Raw genomic sequence first — 20,146 nt, forward strand, 5'->3', positions numbered from 1 at the left:
TTTCTCTTCTTCCTTGGTGCACCTTTATTGAGACATTGTCCTCCATCCACTCTTCTTTGGCAATTTTGAAAGTACACGGGCCAATTTCTTATCATGGGATCCTTCACGAAATGCAAGCTCCTTCTTGCTTGTACTCTTCTAGAATACTAAGTTCAGGTTTGATAAATCAAATCCAGCTTTGCTACCACCTACACAGCAGGGGGATGTTTGCTTTCCCATCTTCCTTTCTCCTCCAAAGTCAGGAACTTCAACTTGCAGAAAGTAAGAAAAGATTCCCTCTACAAGTCAGAGTAAGCACGTAGACTGGAATATTAAAAGACTGGCATAAGGACACACAGAAAATGAAGCAGGGATCTCTGGAAGCTGAAGTTGGCACAGAGTCACCAGGAAATGCATGCCAGACTAACCTCTATTAGATAAGTGTGCCTGGCATGGCACTTTTAGACTCTTAGAGAGTGTATGACTAAGACTCATGTGACACTTTTATGGGCAAACTATATTGGGGTAGATAAGAACCTAATTGGATATAATCATACCTGGCTGGACAATCATAATAAAAACATTATAACTACGGGTACTTTGTAGCTTTGTCTTTACAAACTTACATCAAGATGCCCAAGGCGAAGGTGCCTGGGTGGCTCAGTTGGTTAAGCAACTGCCTTCGGCTCAGGTCATGATCCTGGAGTCCCGGGATCGAGTCCCGCATTGGGCTCCCTGATCAGCGGGGAGTCTGCTTCTCCCTCTGACCCTCCCCCCTCTCATGCTTTCTCTATCTCATTCTCTCTCTCATATAAATAAATAAAATCTTTAAAAAAAAAAAAAAGATGCCCAAGGCAAGCATATCAAATTTGGGGGTGACTGCAAAGAATATTGCACATGAAGTATGACTTTAAAATTATCTCAGTAGAGTGGATAATAATAACATAATTATCTCAGTAGAGTGGATAATAATAACATAATGTTATCAAAATAATTCTTAAGTTGGTTATATTCTATATGTCAAGTTAATAAAGGGTTACATATATATATATATAAGATATAAGATACTTCAGTTTGCTTGTATTCCTCAAAAAAAATGTCCCATAGAAATCATGCAACATTTGCATTCTCATCACCATAGGCCCACACTGTCCACGATGGTACCCACCAGCTACCTGTGGCTCCTGAGCACTTGAAATGTGTGTGCTCTGAACTGAGATGTGGTAAGTACAATATCCACACCAAACTTTGAAGACAAAATATAAAACAGGATGTCAAATATCTCGTTAATACCTTTTATACTGATTGCATGTTGAAACGATAATATTTTGCATAAATCAAGTAACAGAAAATATATTATTAAGATTAAGTTCACTTGTATCTTTTTCCTTTTTTAAATATGGTAACAGAAGAGTTTACAATTATCTATGTAGTTTGCATTATATTTCTACTGACTGAACTAATGTAGACCAGCATGGCAAATTTCATTGTGCCCTCTTCCTGGTTTGTGTTAGTCACCCAAAAACCCCTAGAATCCTAGCTCATCCCTCATCATCCATCAGCCTTGAATATCCCCCAATCTCCACGAATCCTGAATCTCTTTCACCGTACCTCGTGGAACCTGTGGCCCATCATTAGCCAAGTTCCCCTATCCCTCAGCTCTTCTCTGCACATTTCCTTCCCCTTCTTGCTCTAACTCAGTGGTTCTAAAACACGTCTGTGCATTAGAGTCATGCTGGGAATTTTAAATAAATCAATGCCCAGGCCTCATTTTCAGAATGTACCGTCAGAATCTCTGCTGTAGGGATAAAGCTTCTGAATGTTTCAGTAGCTCACCCAAGTGATCCTAATGTGCAGCTGGGATTGAGAACCACCCATTAAGCCAGTGTCAATGTCCCACCTACTCCAACTCCACATCATGCTAGTGAACATGGCTGGCGAAAAACACACAGCATGCTGACTGCTCTCTGTGAAGACTGACCTAAAGTGGATTTAAGCTATCTGGCAATCCTACCATTTTCCCCTTGTCCATGCACTACCTTTCTCTCCTGAGAGAAATATTCTTCCCCTCCATCCTCATGCTCAGCCCATGACATTGCTGTCTAGTTAAGTGAAAACGTGGAAGAAATTAGTAACAACCTTCCACAAACTCCCTCCGCTGCCTCTACCCCACCTGGCCTGCCTGTCTGTCCATATATATTCTTTCCCCATTGTTATCGCTTTCCCCATTACTATAACTCAGGCTGTCCAACAGAACGTTCTGTGATGATCAAAATATTCTATGTTGGCGCTGTCCAGTAACGTGATCACTAGTCACCAAGGGGATCTGGCAGCTAGAGCCTATAGGCCACAGTTCAGAAAATCAGATGTGAGGTTGGAGAAGAAAAAGGAGGCCTAAGGGAACACTGGATAGGTGTTTTAAAACTTCTGAAGGGGTGTCCTGTGGATGAAAGTGGAGTCACTCTCTGCATTTAGCTTTACTCTACATGGCAGAATTAGGGGTAAAAACCAGAAGTAAAGAGAAGGTAAATTTTTTTAATTAATTAATTTATTTATTATTGATGTATAATTAACATACAGCATTCTATTAGTTTCAGTGTACAGCATAAAGATTTAACATTCCTATACCTTTCTCAGTGCTCATCAGGATAAATGTACTCTTAATCTCCTTTATCTTTTTTACCCAGCCCTCACACACCTCCCCTCTGGCAACCATCAGTTTGTTCTCTGTATTTGAGAGTCTTCTTCACTTCTTTATCCATTCATCTACAGATGGACACTGGGGTGGTTTTCATATCTTGGCTATTACAAATAATGCTGCATAAACATAAGGGTGCACATATCTTTTTGAATTAGTGTTTTCATTTTCTTTGGGTAAATACCCAGTAGTGTGATTTCTGGATTGTAGGGTAGTTCTAGTTTTAGTCTTTTGAGGAACCTCCATACTGTTGTCCACACCGACTGCACCAATTTACATTCTCACCAACAGTGCACGAGTGTTCCTTTTTCTCTATGTCCTTGTCAACACTTATTTGTCTTTTTCATTTTGGCTATTCTGACAGGTGTAAAGTAATATCTCATTGTGGTTTTGATCTGCATTTCCCTGATGAGTAGTGATGTTGAGCATCTTTTCATGTGTCTACTGGCCATCGGTATGTCTTCTTTGAAAAAAATGTCTATTCAGGTTCTCTGCCCATTTTTAATTGGATTATTTGTGCTTTTTGTGTTTAGCTATATAAGATCTTTATATATTTTGGATATTAATCCCTTATTGGACATATAATTTGCAATATCTTCCCTCATTTTGTAGGTTGCCTTGTGATTTTGTTGATGGGTTTCCTTCACTGTGCACATTTTATTTTGGTGTAATCCCAATAGTTTATTTTTGCTTTTGTTTCCCTTGCCTGAGGAGACAGATCTAGAAAAATGTTTCTACTGCCAATGTCAAAAAAATTATTGCCTATGTTTTCTTCTAGGATTTATATGGTTTCAAGTCTCACATTTAGGTCTTTAATCCATTCTGAGTTTATTTTTGTGCACGTTGTAAGAACGTTGTCCAGTTTCATTCTTTCGTGTGTAGCTTCTAGTTTTCCCAGTACCATTTGTTGAAGAAACTTTCTTTTCCCCATTGTAGATTCTTGCCTCCTTTGTCACAGAAAAGGTTAACTTTTAGCTCGATATAACAACAAAAACATTCTAGTGAAATTTTTATGTTTCTGGAAGAGAGCTCCTAATAACAGGAAATAAGAAAGCAGACACCAAATAACTGTCTCAAGAATATTGCAGGTGAGAGACCTACATTCGTGGGAGGATCAAACAGGTTATTTCCAAGTTGGGTTCCAACTCCCAAGTTTTTAGAAAGATAAGCCAAGTTTGGATGAGGAAAAATACCACCACTTCATAAAGTATGGCTGGCCTCTGTGCCCCACTGTTTTTATGACTCAGGTCTGATGAGATGTCCAGACGAGATGAAATGAGCTTGAGAATCAGGGGGACTAGGGCCAAGCTTTGCCCATAAAGAGTCAGAGGACTGGATGCAAGTCACCCCACTTTTCTGGGTTGCCAATGAGTCCTCATGATAGAAAGGCTTGGCCTACATGAGCACAACATCTGCTTCAGTTCTAAACACTGTAATTCTGTGTTCTTTTTCAACTCACAGGAACTGGAAAAGAGCTGGAGATGAATGGGTGGAGGCAGCCACAGGATATTACAAGATGGGTGGGGGGAGCACCTGGCATATTCAGAGTAAAGGAAAACCATGTTAAATCAGATTCTCCCTCACCAGAGAAATGAAAGATAAGGTTCCTCAGGGCCAGCCATCCAACATCTCTTTATCAAGTGTGTGGAAGATGAGAGAGCTCCAAGCTTGAAAAATCAGGATGAAATTGTTACTTACACACAGTACTGCTTCTCAACCGAGGTTGTGCTGTGTTTTGGTTCATGGAGACTAAAGGTTACACTGAATGATTAATGCTGAAGACTAATTCCAAAAAGAAGCACGCCTAATGAGGGAAGGCACATCCTGTGCATGCTAGAGCTCCTTGGTCTTGGCTGAAAAAATATCTCTTGTGCATGTTGTCTAGGTGTTGAATTATTGAGACTAATATTGACAGTATTAAAGACTTGAGTTACTCCAACTGTTTCTAATATCTTGGTCTACCTTTTTCTAGGTATCACCTGCATATGCCTGTTGGAGTTGTTTAGAGATTTTGGGGGAGAAGCACCAAACAATGTCGATAGAATCTGAGGAAAAAAAGAAAAACATTTCCCAGTAGCTCCCAAAGAGTTGAGGCTAAAATGCTACAATGGAGTTTCAGCAAATCTATGATTTGTTTTCTTATAAAGGCCAAAATTAGTACTGAATTTGAAGTTTTCTAAGACTTAAGCCACGGTTAATAATAGGGCTCTAGAATTATCTAAAAACCAAGACTTGTGTTTTCACCATTTTCCCTGTTGATTTCCATCTTATTTTATTCTTCCTCTCCAAAAGGCAATGGCCTGCCTTGTTCCCCTTTTTATTTAGTATAAATCTCTTACCAGGCTTCACAAACTCACCGGAACAAGGTGGTCATTGGGCCCTTAGCTCTGTGAAGTTTAGATAACAGAATCTGTTTTCACTTGATCATTGGAAAATAGAAATGACAACATTCCTTTTTAGATAGGGCTCCCTAAACCTTTTCTTTATTTTTCTTTTTGGTACAATAACAAGGGCTGACAGCACCTCTTGACACCATTAGCAGTAAATGAATTTTTCATAAAGACTAACAGAGAAAAACTATGGGAACTTAGAGGTGGTTTTCTTTCTTTCTTTCTTTTTTGACCCAGAGAGCTATAATTTCTCATGTCTTTACTTTCCATGTATTCTTTATGAGAAATTTCAGCAAAAGCTTCTTAAAATTAATCCAACAGCTGTCTCCTTCAATTCTCTTTCCTGGAAGTCTTCACTTATCGATGGAGAGGTCCTGGCCACTTCTTAAGGGCCCCTATCCAGGAAGATGAAATGCAGTACAGTGAACTCAAGTTTTATCCTGAGGCGTATCTTTGTAAAATCAGCAATACTTTTTACATGAGGAAATTTAAAGAGAAGCAGGCTCAAATGTGAATTGAATTCTGTCCAATTCCCCCCCCGGAACTGGGAAGATGCTGGTCCTATACTTGCATATGTGTGTTATAGATATTCAAAGACTCTAAACCGGTCTCTTCCATATAACACACATTATAACTCCTATTTTAAACTTTCAGAATGCCTTTTATGGCATCTGTTATGCCCTACTTTAAAATGCCTGTCAGCCTATTATTTCTACTTTCGTCCTTTATTAATCTATCTTGAAGGTCATGTGTGGAAACACCTTTCAATGGAAAGAACCCATCTACTTTGACAAAAATGTACACTTTAAACCTTCATTATTGCAAGGGTCTTAAAAAAAAAAAAAAGTCCAGGAGTCCATTAAAATGCCTTCAAAGCAGAGTTCCCTAAAACTTGCTTGGGGCAACCCTAGCCCCAGGAGTTGATGCAGTCAACAAAAATCGGGGAGAGAGAAGGACACTGTACAAAGAGCTATAAAATTCAATCCACCCGGCAGCATTTTAAAGGGTGGCAGGCATTCTAAAATAAAGGTATGTGCTTAATTTTATTGAACCGCATATTTCTCAAACTTCTTTGATGACAGAACTATTTCTGTATATGTATTTAACCCTTAGTAACACACTGCTCTACAAGGTTGACCCAGTACATAGTTAGGAAATTGTGCTAAAAGACGTTATTCTTCCCATTTTTCAAGAATCCTTATTCTAGCTCATTCATGTATTGGAAAATAACCTTGAGACAGAAATATAACTCAAGTCCTTCTCACACTGTATCCACAGGAGTATTTATGGTTCACCTCCCAGATACCACATCTCTAAGTGACGAGTTGGTTGTTACAAGTAAACACGAGACATCTCTGCTTTTTGTGATATCATGGTAACTTCATCTGAATAATTCTTGGATCCTCGGCTGGGGACAGGCCGTCAGTCATCACAGACAACTGTCCCATCACATTGCCAACATTTATCTCCCACTCGCCACCCTTCAGTCTCCACAGACCATATTCAAGTTCCTTCCTATCGTATGTACTTCTGATTCCTACCTCCAAACAAACTAAAAATCAAATGTATCATTTCCCTCACTAAAAAAAAAAAAAAAAAAATTGTCATTAATGGTGTCCAGTTGAGACAGAACAGGGTACAAATCCTTCCTCCTTCACCCCTTTCTGGTTCCGTTCACCCCGGTCACCCCCCTCATTTGTGACGTGGGAGGTAAACCCAACACAACTCACAAGCCTTCAGTGAGATCCTGTGTGTAAATTCCTCAGTCTGGCACACAGCAATCCTTCAGTCTTATCAGGAATGAAGTGTCCTACCATGTCTTTTCACAAACTTTTTACAAATCCTATCCATGGTGGTACCTGACACTTCTGGCAATTCTCCCTATTTTTCCCAATCAGTTCCAACTTTTTCACCCTCCCAATTTCCCTACACCTTCCCCGCTGACAGAACTTTTTCTAGAAATGTCAGAATAAGTCAGATTGATTAGGACCCTGTGTCATGAGAGGTATTAGCCTACTGCTGCCCATTCCATCTGACCTAAATTCCTCACCTCCTCAAACATTAACTGTGCCCCCCACAGCTAACTCCCAATTACCAGCCCCATCATGAACACTCTGGATGTATTTACATGGTCCTTCCTTAGAATATCCTCCTTCTTGCTCCCCATTCTTTTCTTTTTATTGTTATTTTCAAATTCCCTGCAAAAATACCTTCTTCCTGATGTCCCTGATTAACCCTTTCAAGTGCTATAGGCTTATGATTCTAATTTTCTTTTGATGCATTCATATACATACACACAAAATACTTTACACAAAGTTGTACTTACTGATACAAGTTTTCCACTATGCTTATTTTTTTTAAGTTGAGATGTAATTAACATATAACAATGTTATTAGTATTAGGTATACAATGAGATCATATATATATATATATATATATGAAACTCATTACCACAGTAAGTTCAGTTAACATCTATCACCATAATTCCTTTTTTTTTTTTTTTTAGGTAGGCTCCATGCCCAGCGTGAGCTCATGACCCGGAGACCAACACCTGAACTGATATTAAGAGCCAAATGCTTAACCAATTGAACCATCCAGGTGCCCCTTTGTGATGAGAACTTTTAAGATCTACTCTCTTAGCAACTTTCAAGTATACAATGCAGTATTGTTAACTATAGTCACCATTCACTATGCCTTTTTCCTCCCCAAATATTTTTCTCACATAAACTTAAGCTCTTTAAAGGGAGTGAATGTATCAGGTTTTTATCCTTTCCACAGTGGAAGTGTACAAATATTTGATTGATCCACCAATGCTAAACACTTTCATTCCCAGGAGTTCTATTTACTTTAACGGGAATAAATATCACATGGGACATCTGGTAGATACAGCAAAGTCAGGTGTTTGCTTAGGGACAAAAGTTATATACTGAATGCCTATGAAGCTTTTATTTATTTGTTAGTCGGTTTGTGTGCTTTGTCATTCAGGATGTTGTTTATTTATAAAAGGTGTTCGTGAATACTTAAAGCATATCTGCGTGGAATTTTCCCAATCATTTTAGGGTTAGGTAACACTTCTCTGGCTACCGTCTTCGCTAGGATTTTGAAAGTTGAGTTACTCATCAAAGACTCTAGAACTCCTCTCTCCTTAAAGAGGTGAACTGAAAGGACAATCCTAAGTATGATTTGTGTGGAGACAAAGAGGGCCTCATTACCTTACAGCAGAACATCCCTCAGCCTCAAAGTCTGTCACCCTGCAGAGTGTTGGCAATGGCCCCAGGCCATGGCAAGCTGGGGCTTCTGGCAGCTGCGCTGGGAGTAACTCCTCTTCACCACGTGGCGTGATCCTCCATTCTGCAGGAGGGACCAGCCCTGTGAAAGACTCTCAGCGCCTCTGGCAAGTAGCCTTTCCAGCCCTTTCTATCTGCAAACAGGATGCATATCTTTCACATACCTGTGACATGCCCTTGGGAACAGTCAAGGTTTTGCCCGGTTCTTCACATATCACTTAATTCTACAGCTCCATCCCTTTCTCTCCCACTCAAGAAAGCATATTGGAATACAAATGAGTAGGCTGATAAAAAAGTCACCTTGAATCTGCTCTCATTTACTTATTTATTTTTAAAGTAAATCATCACAAATTTGGGACTTTTATTGGCAACGTATTACTTAGGGACCCACCTAAGTAACACTGGGTTGACAGCTACTGTGCTGACAGCCCCTGGCAAGGTCGATGCAAGGTCACAGTAGGAATATCCTGGTCACTAAGTGACAGCTAATGTAAATTCCTGTTCTCTCAAAAAAAGAGAACTGATTTCTATTGTCAGTCAGGCACTGTGTTAGGCACTGAGTTGGGCACTATACCACCTGATGAGGGAGGATGTTCAGCGATGGAGGCTCTGGCGGCTTCCATAACTATTACTGAAACTGATGGGTAGTCGTCAAGATGTCTCAAAGTCTGAGCCCTTTTCCACCCTTGCATATTGCTGCCCTATTAAAATTCTCTGAAGAAACAAATCGGTGTTATTTTTGTACAGTCTCCATTAAATCCTCCTGCTACTGGATTGACTTTCTACACTTCCTATCCCTCAGATTGGCATGCATGGCCTATTCTTTTTTGTTTTTTCCCCTTTTTATTCAATAAGATAAGGCAATATTCTGTTAAATTAGTCCTTGTGGGAAACTCGAAATTACCACCATTCTTCAAACAAGTTATGCAAGTCAGCGCCAATAATGGTGCCCAGTTAAATATTTGATTTTGTTGTCCCACTGAGTTACTACTGAATTACACCAAGTCCATTTGTAAAGTATGACTTACTTGAACCTGACGCCTACCCTCTGAAGTAGTTTTGTGTAAGCGATTGCAGGGAAGAACTCATTTTAGAAGTACTGCATTGTTTGAAGATAGATGAACACTTCGTGGATGCCATAGTGAAGTAAAGGCCCATGAATGAAGTAGTAACTGAAGAAAAAGGGCAGGTGAAATGTCTCATCCTCTGCCAACAGGCAGTTCTGTTACACAGGTGTAGTCAAGTGCAGGTAAGTTAAGTGCTAATTATTCATTTAAAAGTTTATGTCTATCCGTTAGAAAGAAAAAAAATATCTTACTATGTGAAAAACTGCACTCATCATTGGGAGAAAATACTTTATGATGAAAAGCTTGAATGCTATTTACAGGTTCGAGTTCTGTAGATACTGAAGGCTGCAGTGAAGACAAGGAAGTAATAATGCCCTTTAGTCATTGAGAAGGTCGAGAGAGATAAGACAGAATACAACTCAAGATCTACTTCTGGTCTACAAGGAGGAATCGGCATGAAGTTCTAGAAAGGAAGACGGTTAAGGGGCATGTGACACTCTCAGGTGTGTCACAGTGCCATCACAGGGAAAACCAACCCTACCGAGAGCTTGATTGTGGTCTTTTAGATTCCAGGATTGTGAGAAAATAAATTTCTCTGGTGTGGAAAAGACTAGTTGCTTGGTCATGGGGATACAAAAAGGGCACCTAAGTGGGAAGTTAAAGGAAAGGAATATGGGCTTTCAATGGGGCAAGAACTTTCTAGTAATCCTAGAGCCCAAAGACAGAATGCATTGTCTGAAGAGCTATGGAACCTCTCACAAACTGAGGCATTGAAGCCTCTACTAGGAATGCTGGTGTGGAGTGTCCTGCCAATGGGTGGTCATTCCCATCCACAGTTCTGCAGTGTTCTTCTAGCTAGGGATGTTCTTGTATTTCCTGCTCAGGGGACCCAGAAGACACCTCAGGGCAGGAAATGGCATTAAATGCAGAACAGAGATAGTGGTTGAAAAGTAAAAGCCATCAGCATCTCGGAGTGGTGACAGAACAGGAGAAAATGTAAAGAATGTCCATCATTCTGACACAGTCAGGAGCTAATCATCTTTCCTTGGGGAACATCTTGTCCAAGGAATGTGTGAGTGCTGTGAATTTCAACAGGGGAAAGAGAAAATGCTAAATCTAAGAACTTTTATTTTTATAGATTATAACTTCACCTCTATATTTTTTTATTTGTGCTTAATAAAAGTCCCTTACTCTTAAAAATTGCTTCCTGGGCATACCTTCTGCATGACAAAGGGCCCAGTGTTCAGAAGGAGTCCCATGATTGGTTTAACATTCTGCTGTCGCCACCTTGAATATTTAATTTTGGGGGTGCCTGGGTGGCTCAGTGGGTCCAGCCCAGCACAGGGCTCCCTGTTCAGCAGGGAGCCTGCTTCTTCCTCTCCCAATCCCCCTGCTGTGCTCTCTCTCTCTCCTCTATGTCAAATAAATCTTTTAAAAAATAAAATATTTAATTTTAGAACAAAGGGTTCCACCTTTTCATTTTGCAGTGGACCTTGCACAATTTGTAGCTGGCCCTGCTCCCTCCCCATCTTGGAGTTATACTCCTTTTTGCATTCAAATGCCTTCAATTGTTCATACAAACCTAGGATGGAGGGAATTGGCTTGGTGAATAAATGTGTGCTGTTATTTGCTGTTGGTATTTGCTTAGCTTCAGCTTCCTATCTTATAATCAGGAATAATAGGAAGGGCCTCACTGGCTTTTGTAGGAAGTATAGAACATAAAGCATGTAAACAAATATTACCCTATAACAACCATTTGCTATTATTTTTTAAGGACACTCAAAGAACAAGGAAAAAAGTAGCCCAAGGGTTAGGATTGGATGCCTTGAGGGGGGAACGACAGAAGACAACATTTAGGGGAGGGGCAGAGGAATGCTGACTTCTCAGGAGGGAAGTCAGCATCCTCCTGGCTGAGCCTTGATCCCAATAGGCCAGAGGCTGTGGTTTCATTCCCTCCCACTAGCACCACAGTGGACGGTGGCTTAGTGACTAAAGTTCCTTCAGGTTAAGAGCAGGGAATACAGCTGGGCAGTTCTAGACCATTCTAGCCCAGCTAAACACTAGCCGGGGAATTGGATGGTTTGTGTTTAATCTAGGAGAAAGTGGGTTCCCAGCAGTTTCATTTCTGTAATTTAGGACAGACACAATGACGAATAAGGACAGAGTTTGAGGTCAGGAGTTCTTAATTATGGAGGTCCAACAGGAATCATCTCTCCAAATCTCTTCCCTCTGAACTTTCACTTCACTCTCATCTCGGATGGATATTACAACCCTGCCTGATTAAAAAAAAAAAAAAAAAATCCTGGCTAACCATCCCCTTCCCAAAACAAAAACCAAAAGCACCCAACAAATAAGCAAAACTTTTTTTTTTTTTTTTAAACCCTTCCTTCAAGGAGAAGTAAATAGGTCGCCTCCTTCTCCGCCAGGTCCGGTGCCTTTCTCCTTTGGTTCGTTCTAAAGATAGACATTCCAGGTTGCTCCTGGATGTTTTTGACGAAAAAAAAAATGAGGCTTTTACTCTCTCAACAAGCAAAGAAATTCCTATTTCCTTTAAGCTTGTCTCATTCCTATTCTCTTCCAGAAACGCCTCCCCACCCCCACCAAACCAAGGCAAAAAACGAAATGCGGATAAAAACGCACCCCAGCAGCAGCCCTTTATACGACATCCCAGAGAGGCCTGCAGGGTCGGATGAGTCAAGCTCACGGGAACGAGCGGGGAGCGCTCCCGACTTTTCTGGAGCCCAAACGTCCTACGACTCACCTTTCCCTGATCCTGCACCGTCCCGCTCCCGGCTCCAGACTCTCCCTCTCGCTTGCGGAGCCCGGGGGGCCGGCGGCCGGGGCGGCGCGTGGGGCGCGGAGAAGGCGAGGACGCAGCACCTGTGGGCGCCGGGGGCGCGGGCCCCTGCCGGCCCGAGCGCGCGCAGCTCCCCGGCGGCTCCGCTAGGGGTCTCTCTCGGGTGCCGAACGGGGTGGGCTGGATCAGCTGACTCGCCCGGCTCCGAGCTCAGCCGCCGCGCTCCAGCTCCGTCAGTTTCCTCGGCAGCGGCAGGAGAGAGCAGCCGGAGCGAGCAGCCGGAGCGGCGCGAGCGCGGGGCCACCGGAGACGGCGGCGGCACCGGCAGAGCAAGGGCGCGGCGGATCCCACTCGCACAGCAGCGCACTCGGTGCCCCGCGCAGGGTCGCGATGCTGCCCGCTTTGGCACTGGTCCTACTGGCCTCCTGGACGGCTCTGGCGTTGGAGGTGGGTGCCGCGCCTCGGAATTGGGGGCGGGGGGGGGGCGAAATACGGTGGGAACCCGATTCCCCCAAGTCTTTAATCCGAAAAAGCCGGGGGCAGTCCAGGGAACCCGTCTTCCCTCCACGTCCCACGCCCCCGCTTGCAGGCGCCCTGCGCATCCGCGCCTCCGGCCCAGCCCTGCTCCGGGGACTGGCGCCCCGGCCGGCGGAGAGGGAGCTGGCGAGGCGTCGAGCTCCCCGATCCGCGCCGGTTGGGGGCGAGGAGGGGTGGAGGCGATCCTGAGCTAGGACCCTGACTCAGTCCCTAGCCTCGCGGGCGGGGGCCGGGAGAGGCGAGAGACTTCCAGATGGGGGGAAGGGGGAGGGAGGGAGCACGTGGGGAAAACCGAAAACGCAGCGTCCCTGGATCCTGTCGCTGCCCTTCCTTCTCTGGGGCCCTGGGGAGGAGGAGGCGGGACAGCTCGGGAAGCACCCCCCTTCCCTTTGCCTTTTCCGCCCCGTTTCACCTTCCCTTCTCAACCCCACCACCCCTTCCCTCCCGGACCTTCTGCTCTTTCCCTTTGGCGGCTGCTCGCTGCGGCCGCCTCAGTGCGACCCCATCGGGGTCACGCACCACCTTCCGCAGGCAAACTTTGTACATTTTGCGTCTCCCTTTTGTGTAAGTTGAGAGAGATGGGAGGGGTCGGAGACCCACGGCCACCTCGCACCTTCCCCAAGCCTGGACGGCCCTGGCGTTCGCTCCGCACCTTTAGCTGCTTCCGGGGAGGGAGACGGTTCCCGGGAACAAAAGCCGCGACACCCCGCCCTCGCCAGCCCGGGGCGCGGTGGCTGAGCCAGCCGCCTTGGTCTGTGAGCCACCGCGGCTCCCGCCCGACTCCCTTCCCGGCGCTGCGCGTCTGTCCCGGAGGGGGCTGGGGCGCTGCTGGGGCCGCTGTGGCGGAGCCTCGGGGCCCCTCTGCAACCACCCCCCATCACCTACGAGGTTTGCAAATTCTGTGCTGGGCTGGAAAGTCCTTGGGGAGAAATATGCGGACAGTGGGGTGTGCGTCTGGTAAGGGCAGTGGCGGGTGGTGGGGAGGCACGAGCTCTCCCCTCCTGTGCATCAAAGGAGGCGTTTGTCTGATTAAGGCGCGGCCTCTTCCCTGGCAGCGCCGGGCCGTCTGGTTTAGCCCCCCTGGGGGCGCGAGCGGCTGGGGAGGGTCCTCAGGGTCTTTTTTTTTAGGGTGCAGATAAAAGGATTGAATTGAGTGAAGATTAAGACGGAGAAGATGGCGCCTCTGCAGTGCAGCAAAGAAAAGCGGTGTGGAGGCTGCAGCCTGGTGAAATCCACCCACCGCTAGGTGTATAACAAGTCTTCTCCATTCATCCAACTCTCGAACATTCAGCTAACGCCTGTGCAAAACGACTTATCTTTCTTTTTACCTAAAGATGCTAAGAAGTTGTTTGCGTGGACACTTGGGGCAGAAGAGCTTGTATTTCGCATCCTTTGGGTTTCCATTTGGTATCTTCCCATTTGCAGTCTCTCCCAGTTTTTCCAATTTGTTTTTCTCCTTTTCCAAAAAAGCATTTCCCATACCAGTGTCTTTCTGTAATTACACGGAGGCTATGCATATTATCACACCACAACAGTTTTTTAGTCCCTAATTTGCAAGGTCATTGAACTTTTTTCCCTTCTTTTACCTGTAAGTGGCTCAGAAATCACCCTGAGACTGGTTAAAACAGATTGATGCAAGAGGCAAAGCATTTAGTTTTCCCTATTTTTTAAAAATGCATTTAATTAAGGGGATTCTTTTTTCCTCCGGTTACTTAAATTTATTCCTACAAGTATTTCATTTATTTTCCTGATTGTCTTCCTACACACTAAAAGATACACAAAGTAATTAAAAGCATATCATAACCTTTATATTTGAAGTTTTTGCCAAAATGTAAATATTTAACATTTTTGACCACTGTTGTTTTTTTCTTTTTTTCTGTATAAAAAGAGGCAGCATGTAGGCAAATATGGCTCAGATTTATTTTTTGGCCTGTGTGCATTTCTTTGCTTTCTGCCATTCTTTTGGACATTTTTACTTGTTATTGCCACTTCCTTCAAATAGTGGAGGTGAAATGCAGATTAGTCCATTTTGCAAAGCATTGGTGGAAGGAAGGGTGAGCAATTCACTCTAATGAGGTTTGAGGGGGATTATTCAGCTATATCTGTGTCCACTGAAAGATGTAATTATGAGTTGAGTGCCTTTTGTAGGGCTTAGAAAATAGGGCCACCACAGGTGGCTCTAAAAAATGAATAAGGACAATGATAATGGGGCCACCACTTTAGGGGTTATTACCTGAGTTGATGAATTTGCCTGGTGTACTGATAGAGTATGAAATTAAAGGGCTCTAACATTTATTTAAACTTGCTCCTTTAAATTTGAGTTTACTGTTTTGAGGGGTTTAACCTAAACAGGAGGGTTTAACCTAGAAACATTGATTTGCTTTGACGATGGTGCTAATTCACAGATTATAGATTCCTACTCATACTGACTAGTACTGCCCGAAAAGTAGACATTTGTACGCAGAATCGTGGAGCCCAGGTTTGATCGTGATCTATAAGGAGTCACTGTTTCTTGCTAATCAACGGGAAGTCATGACAACCAGCACGGCACAAAAGCTTCTCTCTTGTCACCCTAACCAGCAGAGACGCCTGATGGCACTTGGGAGGCTATTAGTACTGCAGAGAAGTATTCCAGATTGAATAATGACCCCTGGTTCTGATTGGGAAAGGCAAAAGGAACACGCAACTAAATAGATTACAAGGTTAAGTTGGGAATGACTGATTGAAAACAGTACAAAAGAAATAATGTGGTCCACTGAATAATGGTTTGAAGGAAAACAGAGAGGTTATCCTGTGGATAAGGCTTTCTCCTTGTTGCTGGAGGCTCCTTATTTTTACGTTACTGTTTATGGTATACTGGAGACTTCTGTATAGATATTTGTATGAAGATGAAGGTTGTCAGTCTTTCCAGAAATAAGCATAGCTATTATATGCCTTTCATGTGGTCTCTAAATTGTCACTGAAGAAGTGCAATAAAATTCAGTAGAAATGTACATTCCATTCCTGCAAACTGGATCTGGGTGGGGACATAGATTACCTTAAGAGACTTACAAAGCATCTTTAATATAGTCCTTCTTTAATCTCTGCTTCATTATGTCAAAAACGCAAAAATAAACCTTATGAACGTACTTTAAACGTCAGGTTCCAGGTTGGAAGGTTTAATTTGGCTGCATTCCCCTGCTCACAGGAAGTTTGCAGACTAAATAGGAAATAGAAAGTGTTAAAGACCAAGAGGAAAGTACAGATTAAGTGGTTTACTGAGTAAAAGCCGTACAGTGTAGACATCTATATTCAAGGAATAAGGAACAATGAGATGAGATAATCCTAGAGAATTTCCTGGTAGTTCATTTCCAGCCAGCGTTGTACCCCGGTCTGGGGAAGGGAGTGTAAATCAGACCTCTCCCAACCTTTCCCCTCCCAGACACACACATACACACACACACACACACACACACCCTGAGGGCATGGGTGCAGCAAATGTGGGGTTTGATTTTCTTAAACCCTCCATCTGTTCATTCCGGACAGTTCTACTGATTCTCTTTTTGGGCCAAACCCTGTCCACAGCTCTGAAAATACTGTGACTGTCTTTTCGTTCATGAGGCTTCCAGTCTGTTGGGAAGACAGACAAGAAACAAATCATTATAAGTTTATGTTCATGAACTGTGACAGAAGCTGAAGCTGAGACCGAAAGGGAGGGGCAGGGTGCACTCTGAGTTGGGGCTTCAGAATAAGGAGTTGAGGGGGAAGGGGCCCAAAGCAAGATCTAAGGGCTTTGCTACCGCGTCCTCAGTAGGAGCTTGACTGAGGGAGTGAGTACATGACGATAAAAGTGATTCACTGGGCCACCGGGAGGAGGGTGGGAAAATAAAATGTTATGTTTTGTTTTTTGCTGGTAGTTTCTATGTCTCCGTGTTCTACTTTATTGTAAAATGGTTTCCATCTCACAGTGGGCTCCCAGATACAGATGTATGGAGTGGGGATTGATGCTAAATACCGCCTCCTGCAAATCTTTGGACGTGCTGTCACCCTGTGTCTCAGAGCCAATATACAGAGACACCGTCATGAGGAGGGGCTGGGGGGAGCTGGAGAGGTGGCAGGCAGAGGAAGTTCAGGTGAAGGAATAAGAATGCCCCCTGACTGAGTAGCAAGTTTAATCAAAATGTTTATTTCTTAATATGTTATTGTTATTCTTAAAAAAAAAAAAATAAAGCCAGCAGTACCTAAGCCTTCAAACTGAATTCGCAAATGAAAACCATAGTGAAGGGGAAAATGTTAAGTGACTATTTCTTCAGTGTAATATGGATAGCTTAAGAAATAACCATTTCCATGAGGACACTAGTATTTTTCTTTGAAAAAAATATTCTGTGTTTTTTCCTCTTCAGAGTAATCCTGATTAATAGATAGGCATTACTGGTACCTTTTTAGAAGGAGAAGTCCACCAGAAGTAGGGTTGGAATGACTGCTCTAGAAATAAGGTACAGTACTAACACTGATTGTATTGCTATAAGTATAGTACTGTGGAAGTCTTACCAATAGTATAGTTGGTTGACACATAGTTTGTATGTTATGTGCATTATGTACTGTATTCTTACAAGAAAGGAAGCTAGAGAAAAGAAGATATTAGGCAAATCATAAGGAAGAGAAAATACATTTACAGTACTGTACTGTATTTAACAGAAAAAGTCTGATAAGTGGACCCACACAATTCAAACCCTTGTTCGAGGGTCAACTGTAATTCATTTTTAAAAAAAATCCTCGGACATGTTCATCAATAAATAGTTCTATGAAAATGTGATGCTTGATAGATTAGTTAGCTGACTGTTTCAAGTGGGTGGAGACTGAGGACTCAGGTTCACATGTATGAAATTTTAGCTGCAGTAAGGAGCTTACATTTAGTTTGGCTACATTTTTTTAAGAAACCTATAGTACGGTGTTTAGCTTGAACTTTGCTAGGGTTATAGTATTTTATGAAAGAAGGTAGTGCTTGAAATGGGGAAGATGAGAGGTTTTTAAAAACCCAGCTCCTATGGAAAGTAGTGAAATTGTTGCCACACTTACAGTATTCGTTACAATACCAGTGTGATGTTAGGCAGGCAATACGTGATCTTTTAGATTCTCACGTGTTCAAGGAAGGTAACATCTCACACTGATCAAGACCCTGGACGAGGGCAGGATTGCCTGGGCTTAAATCTTGGCTCTGTCCCTTTTGAGCTATTGACTGTGGGCTAGCTCCATACCTCAGTTTTTTTCTTTGTAAAATGGGGATATATGTGTGTGTCTGTGTGTATAAACATATATATGTAAAATGCTTGGAACAGTATATGACTTAATGTATATAATATGATGGTACCTTATAGGCACTGTGTGTTCGTTACTACTGTATGTGATGATGATGATGTAGAATGGATATATTTAAGTCACATATGGTTGAAAGGTAAAACAAAAAAACACATCTATATGATGTTTGACTTATTGACTACTGCACTTAACTGACCAGCTAAGATTATTGCAGGAAATTGACAGTTTTCTAAAAAACAAATGAATTTGATTTAAATTTTAAAATGACAAACTACAGATAAAATTTTTAGACTACATTTTAAAATTTCATTCACCAAATACATATATTTTATATTTCAGTTGACTTTTTTGTAAAACATTAAGATAATTTGTGTTCAATGAAAAGTTAAAGCATAAGCAGTTTTTATACAAATGGAAAGACCCTATTTTGAATGTATGCATGTGGGCAGCTTGCCACATTTGTCTGATATTGAGCAAGTTTGTATACTGGCTTGATTATTAACTGTGCTATTAGTTGATTATCAGCTATGGGCAAGGACCTATGAACAAGCTAGTTTTAGTTTTTAGCAAAATCTCCTCTAAAAAAATAAATAAACCAGTTTGCCCATCAAGGCCAAAATGGAAGATTTCAAATGCCAGCAAAAGATTTTTGGCTTAAAATGGAGGTGTGAAATGATCTTCACCAGAGTACAAGGAAACCAAAAAGACTGCTTGAGGATGCAGCATTTCTAGAAGAAATAGTTTTTAAAATAAAATAAAATGAATTATATTATCAGATGATGGCTAGCACATCTTATAAAACTTTATGGTGATCTGCTTAATTAAAAGCATACTCTGAAAAATCAGCATAGTTTGTTTATTATAAAATAAGAGGTTTTCAATCTCCATTTCAAAATTAGGCTAAGGATATTTGAGAGTACACAAAATTGGTGTTACTGAGGTTGAGGAATGATTAACACATGGAAGAATCCATAAGCAAAGTACCAAGGAATCTGTGTGGGTTTTTGTTAATACCAACTTTGTATTTATCTTTGGTCCTACTCAATCAAAAAAAGTGGGTTCAAGTAGGAGAATGTAATTATGTAGCCATGTTTGGAATAAACATCCTGCTCAGAGTAGATCCAGTGAGAAATGAGTGAGATGGCACCCTCATCCTATGTATAGTGTCAATGAGCAGGGACAAGGCATAAGCAAGATGAATGTTTCAGAAAAGGGAAAAAACAATAAGCATGTTTTGTAGATGAACGAATTCTAGAATTTTTAAGGTCTTATGACTGATGGATCCCCAAACAGTGTTTGTATCTTTGAATTTCCAGATGGTCTTTCTCTTTACTTTTTCTTTCTGGGTTCAAATGATTTTTAGCTGAGAAATTTTTGTTTGAGCAAGAAAAGTTACTCTTTTGGCCGGGGTTGGGGGGAGGATTAATTTTGTTGATATGAAATTGTTCTTGGCCTAATTCTCTTTCTTAGAGAATCTAACAATTTGTCCTGTGCTCTCAGTTTGCTTCCATAAAAACCCACATCGTGTCTTCCTTGAAGAATATTAGGAAGTCATCCGAGATGATAGAGAGTGATAAATTACTTTTTTGGCCTTGAAGACTACTTAATGAGAATAAGAAATCTGGTATATCAAGAAAAGTCATCTGTGTTACATGAAGAAATGCATTATTACTCTTGTGTCTTTGTTAAATTTCAAACCTTTAATGACTAATATATTTTGACCATGTGGAGAAACTTTGCAGGAAGAAACACAAGAGATTTATTCCCACCCTTGTGGTATATTTGTGTACCTTGGATCTGACCCCTCACCCCCCAGTGACCACAAACTCCTTTGTTCAATGTTTCCATGTCTGCATGTACTTAATTACTATAAAATTAATGAGGCAATTTAAGTTTTAGTTTTAATCAAAAATAAAGTAGTATTGTCTATTAAGGCTTGATTAGTCCAAAAAGGAACTTTTTATATCTGCCCTTACTATTGGATGAATTTTCATAAGCATAGTTACTGTTTTTATACATAACGTTACTCAGTTATTTTATAATGGAATTTATAGGCACACATGATAAAGATAGACAATGTGCTATCTTAACCA

The 20,146-nt window shown here is 41.9% G+C and overlaps 1 protein-coding gene across 6 annotated transcripts in view; it reads left to right on the forward strand.

Annotated features, from left to right (window-relative positions):
- The first annotated feature begins 12,467 nt into the window (after positions 1 to 12,467).
- APP (amyloid beta precursor protein) overlaps positions 12,468 to 20,146 on the forward strand; it is a 262,737-nt gene continuing 255,058 nt past the window's right edge. For all 6 annotated transcript variants that reach the window (XM_028115529.2, XM_028115501.2, XM_088024143.1 and 3 more), the window contains exon 1: positions 12,468 to 12,665. In XM_028115529.2, the coding sequence (XP_027971330.1) occupies positions 12,609 to 12,665 (57 nt within the window). In that variant the 5' untranslated portion in view covers positions 12,468 to 12,608. The remainder of the gene's footprint in view (positions 12,666 to 20,146) is intronic.

The sequence above is a fragment of the Eumetopias jubatus genome, unplaced genomic scaffold (assembly GCF_037043125.1).
Source record: "Eumetopias jubatus isolate StellerSeaLion01/CBP00866 unplaced genomic scaffold, mEumJub1_p1.0 scaffold_1, whole genome shotgun sequence".
NCBI lineage: Eukaryota > Metazoa > Chordata > Mammalia > Carnivora > Otariidae > Eumetopias > Eumetopias jubatus.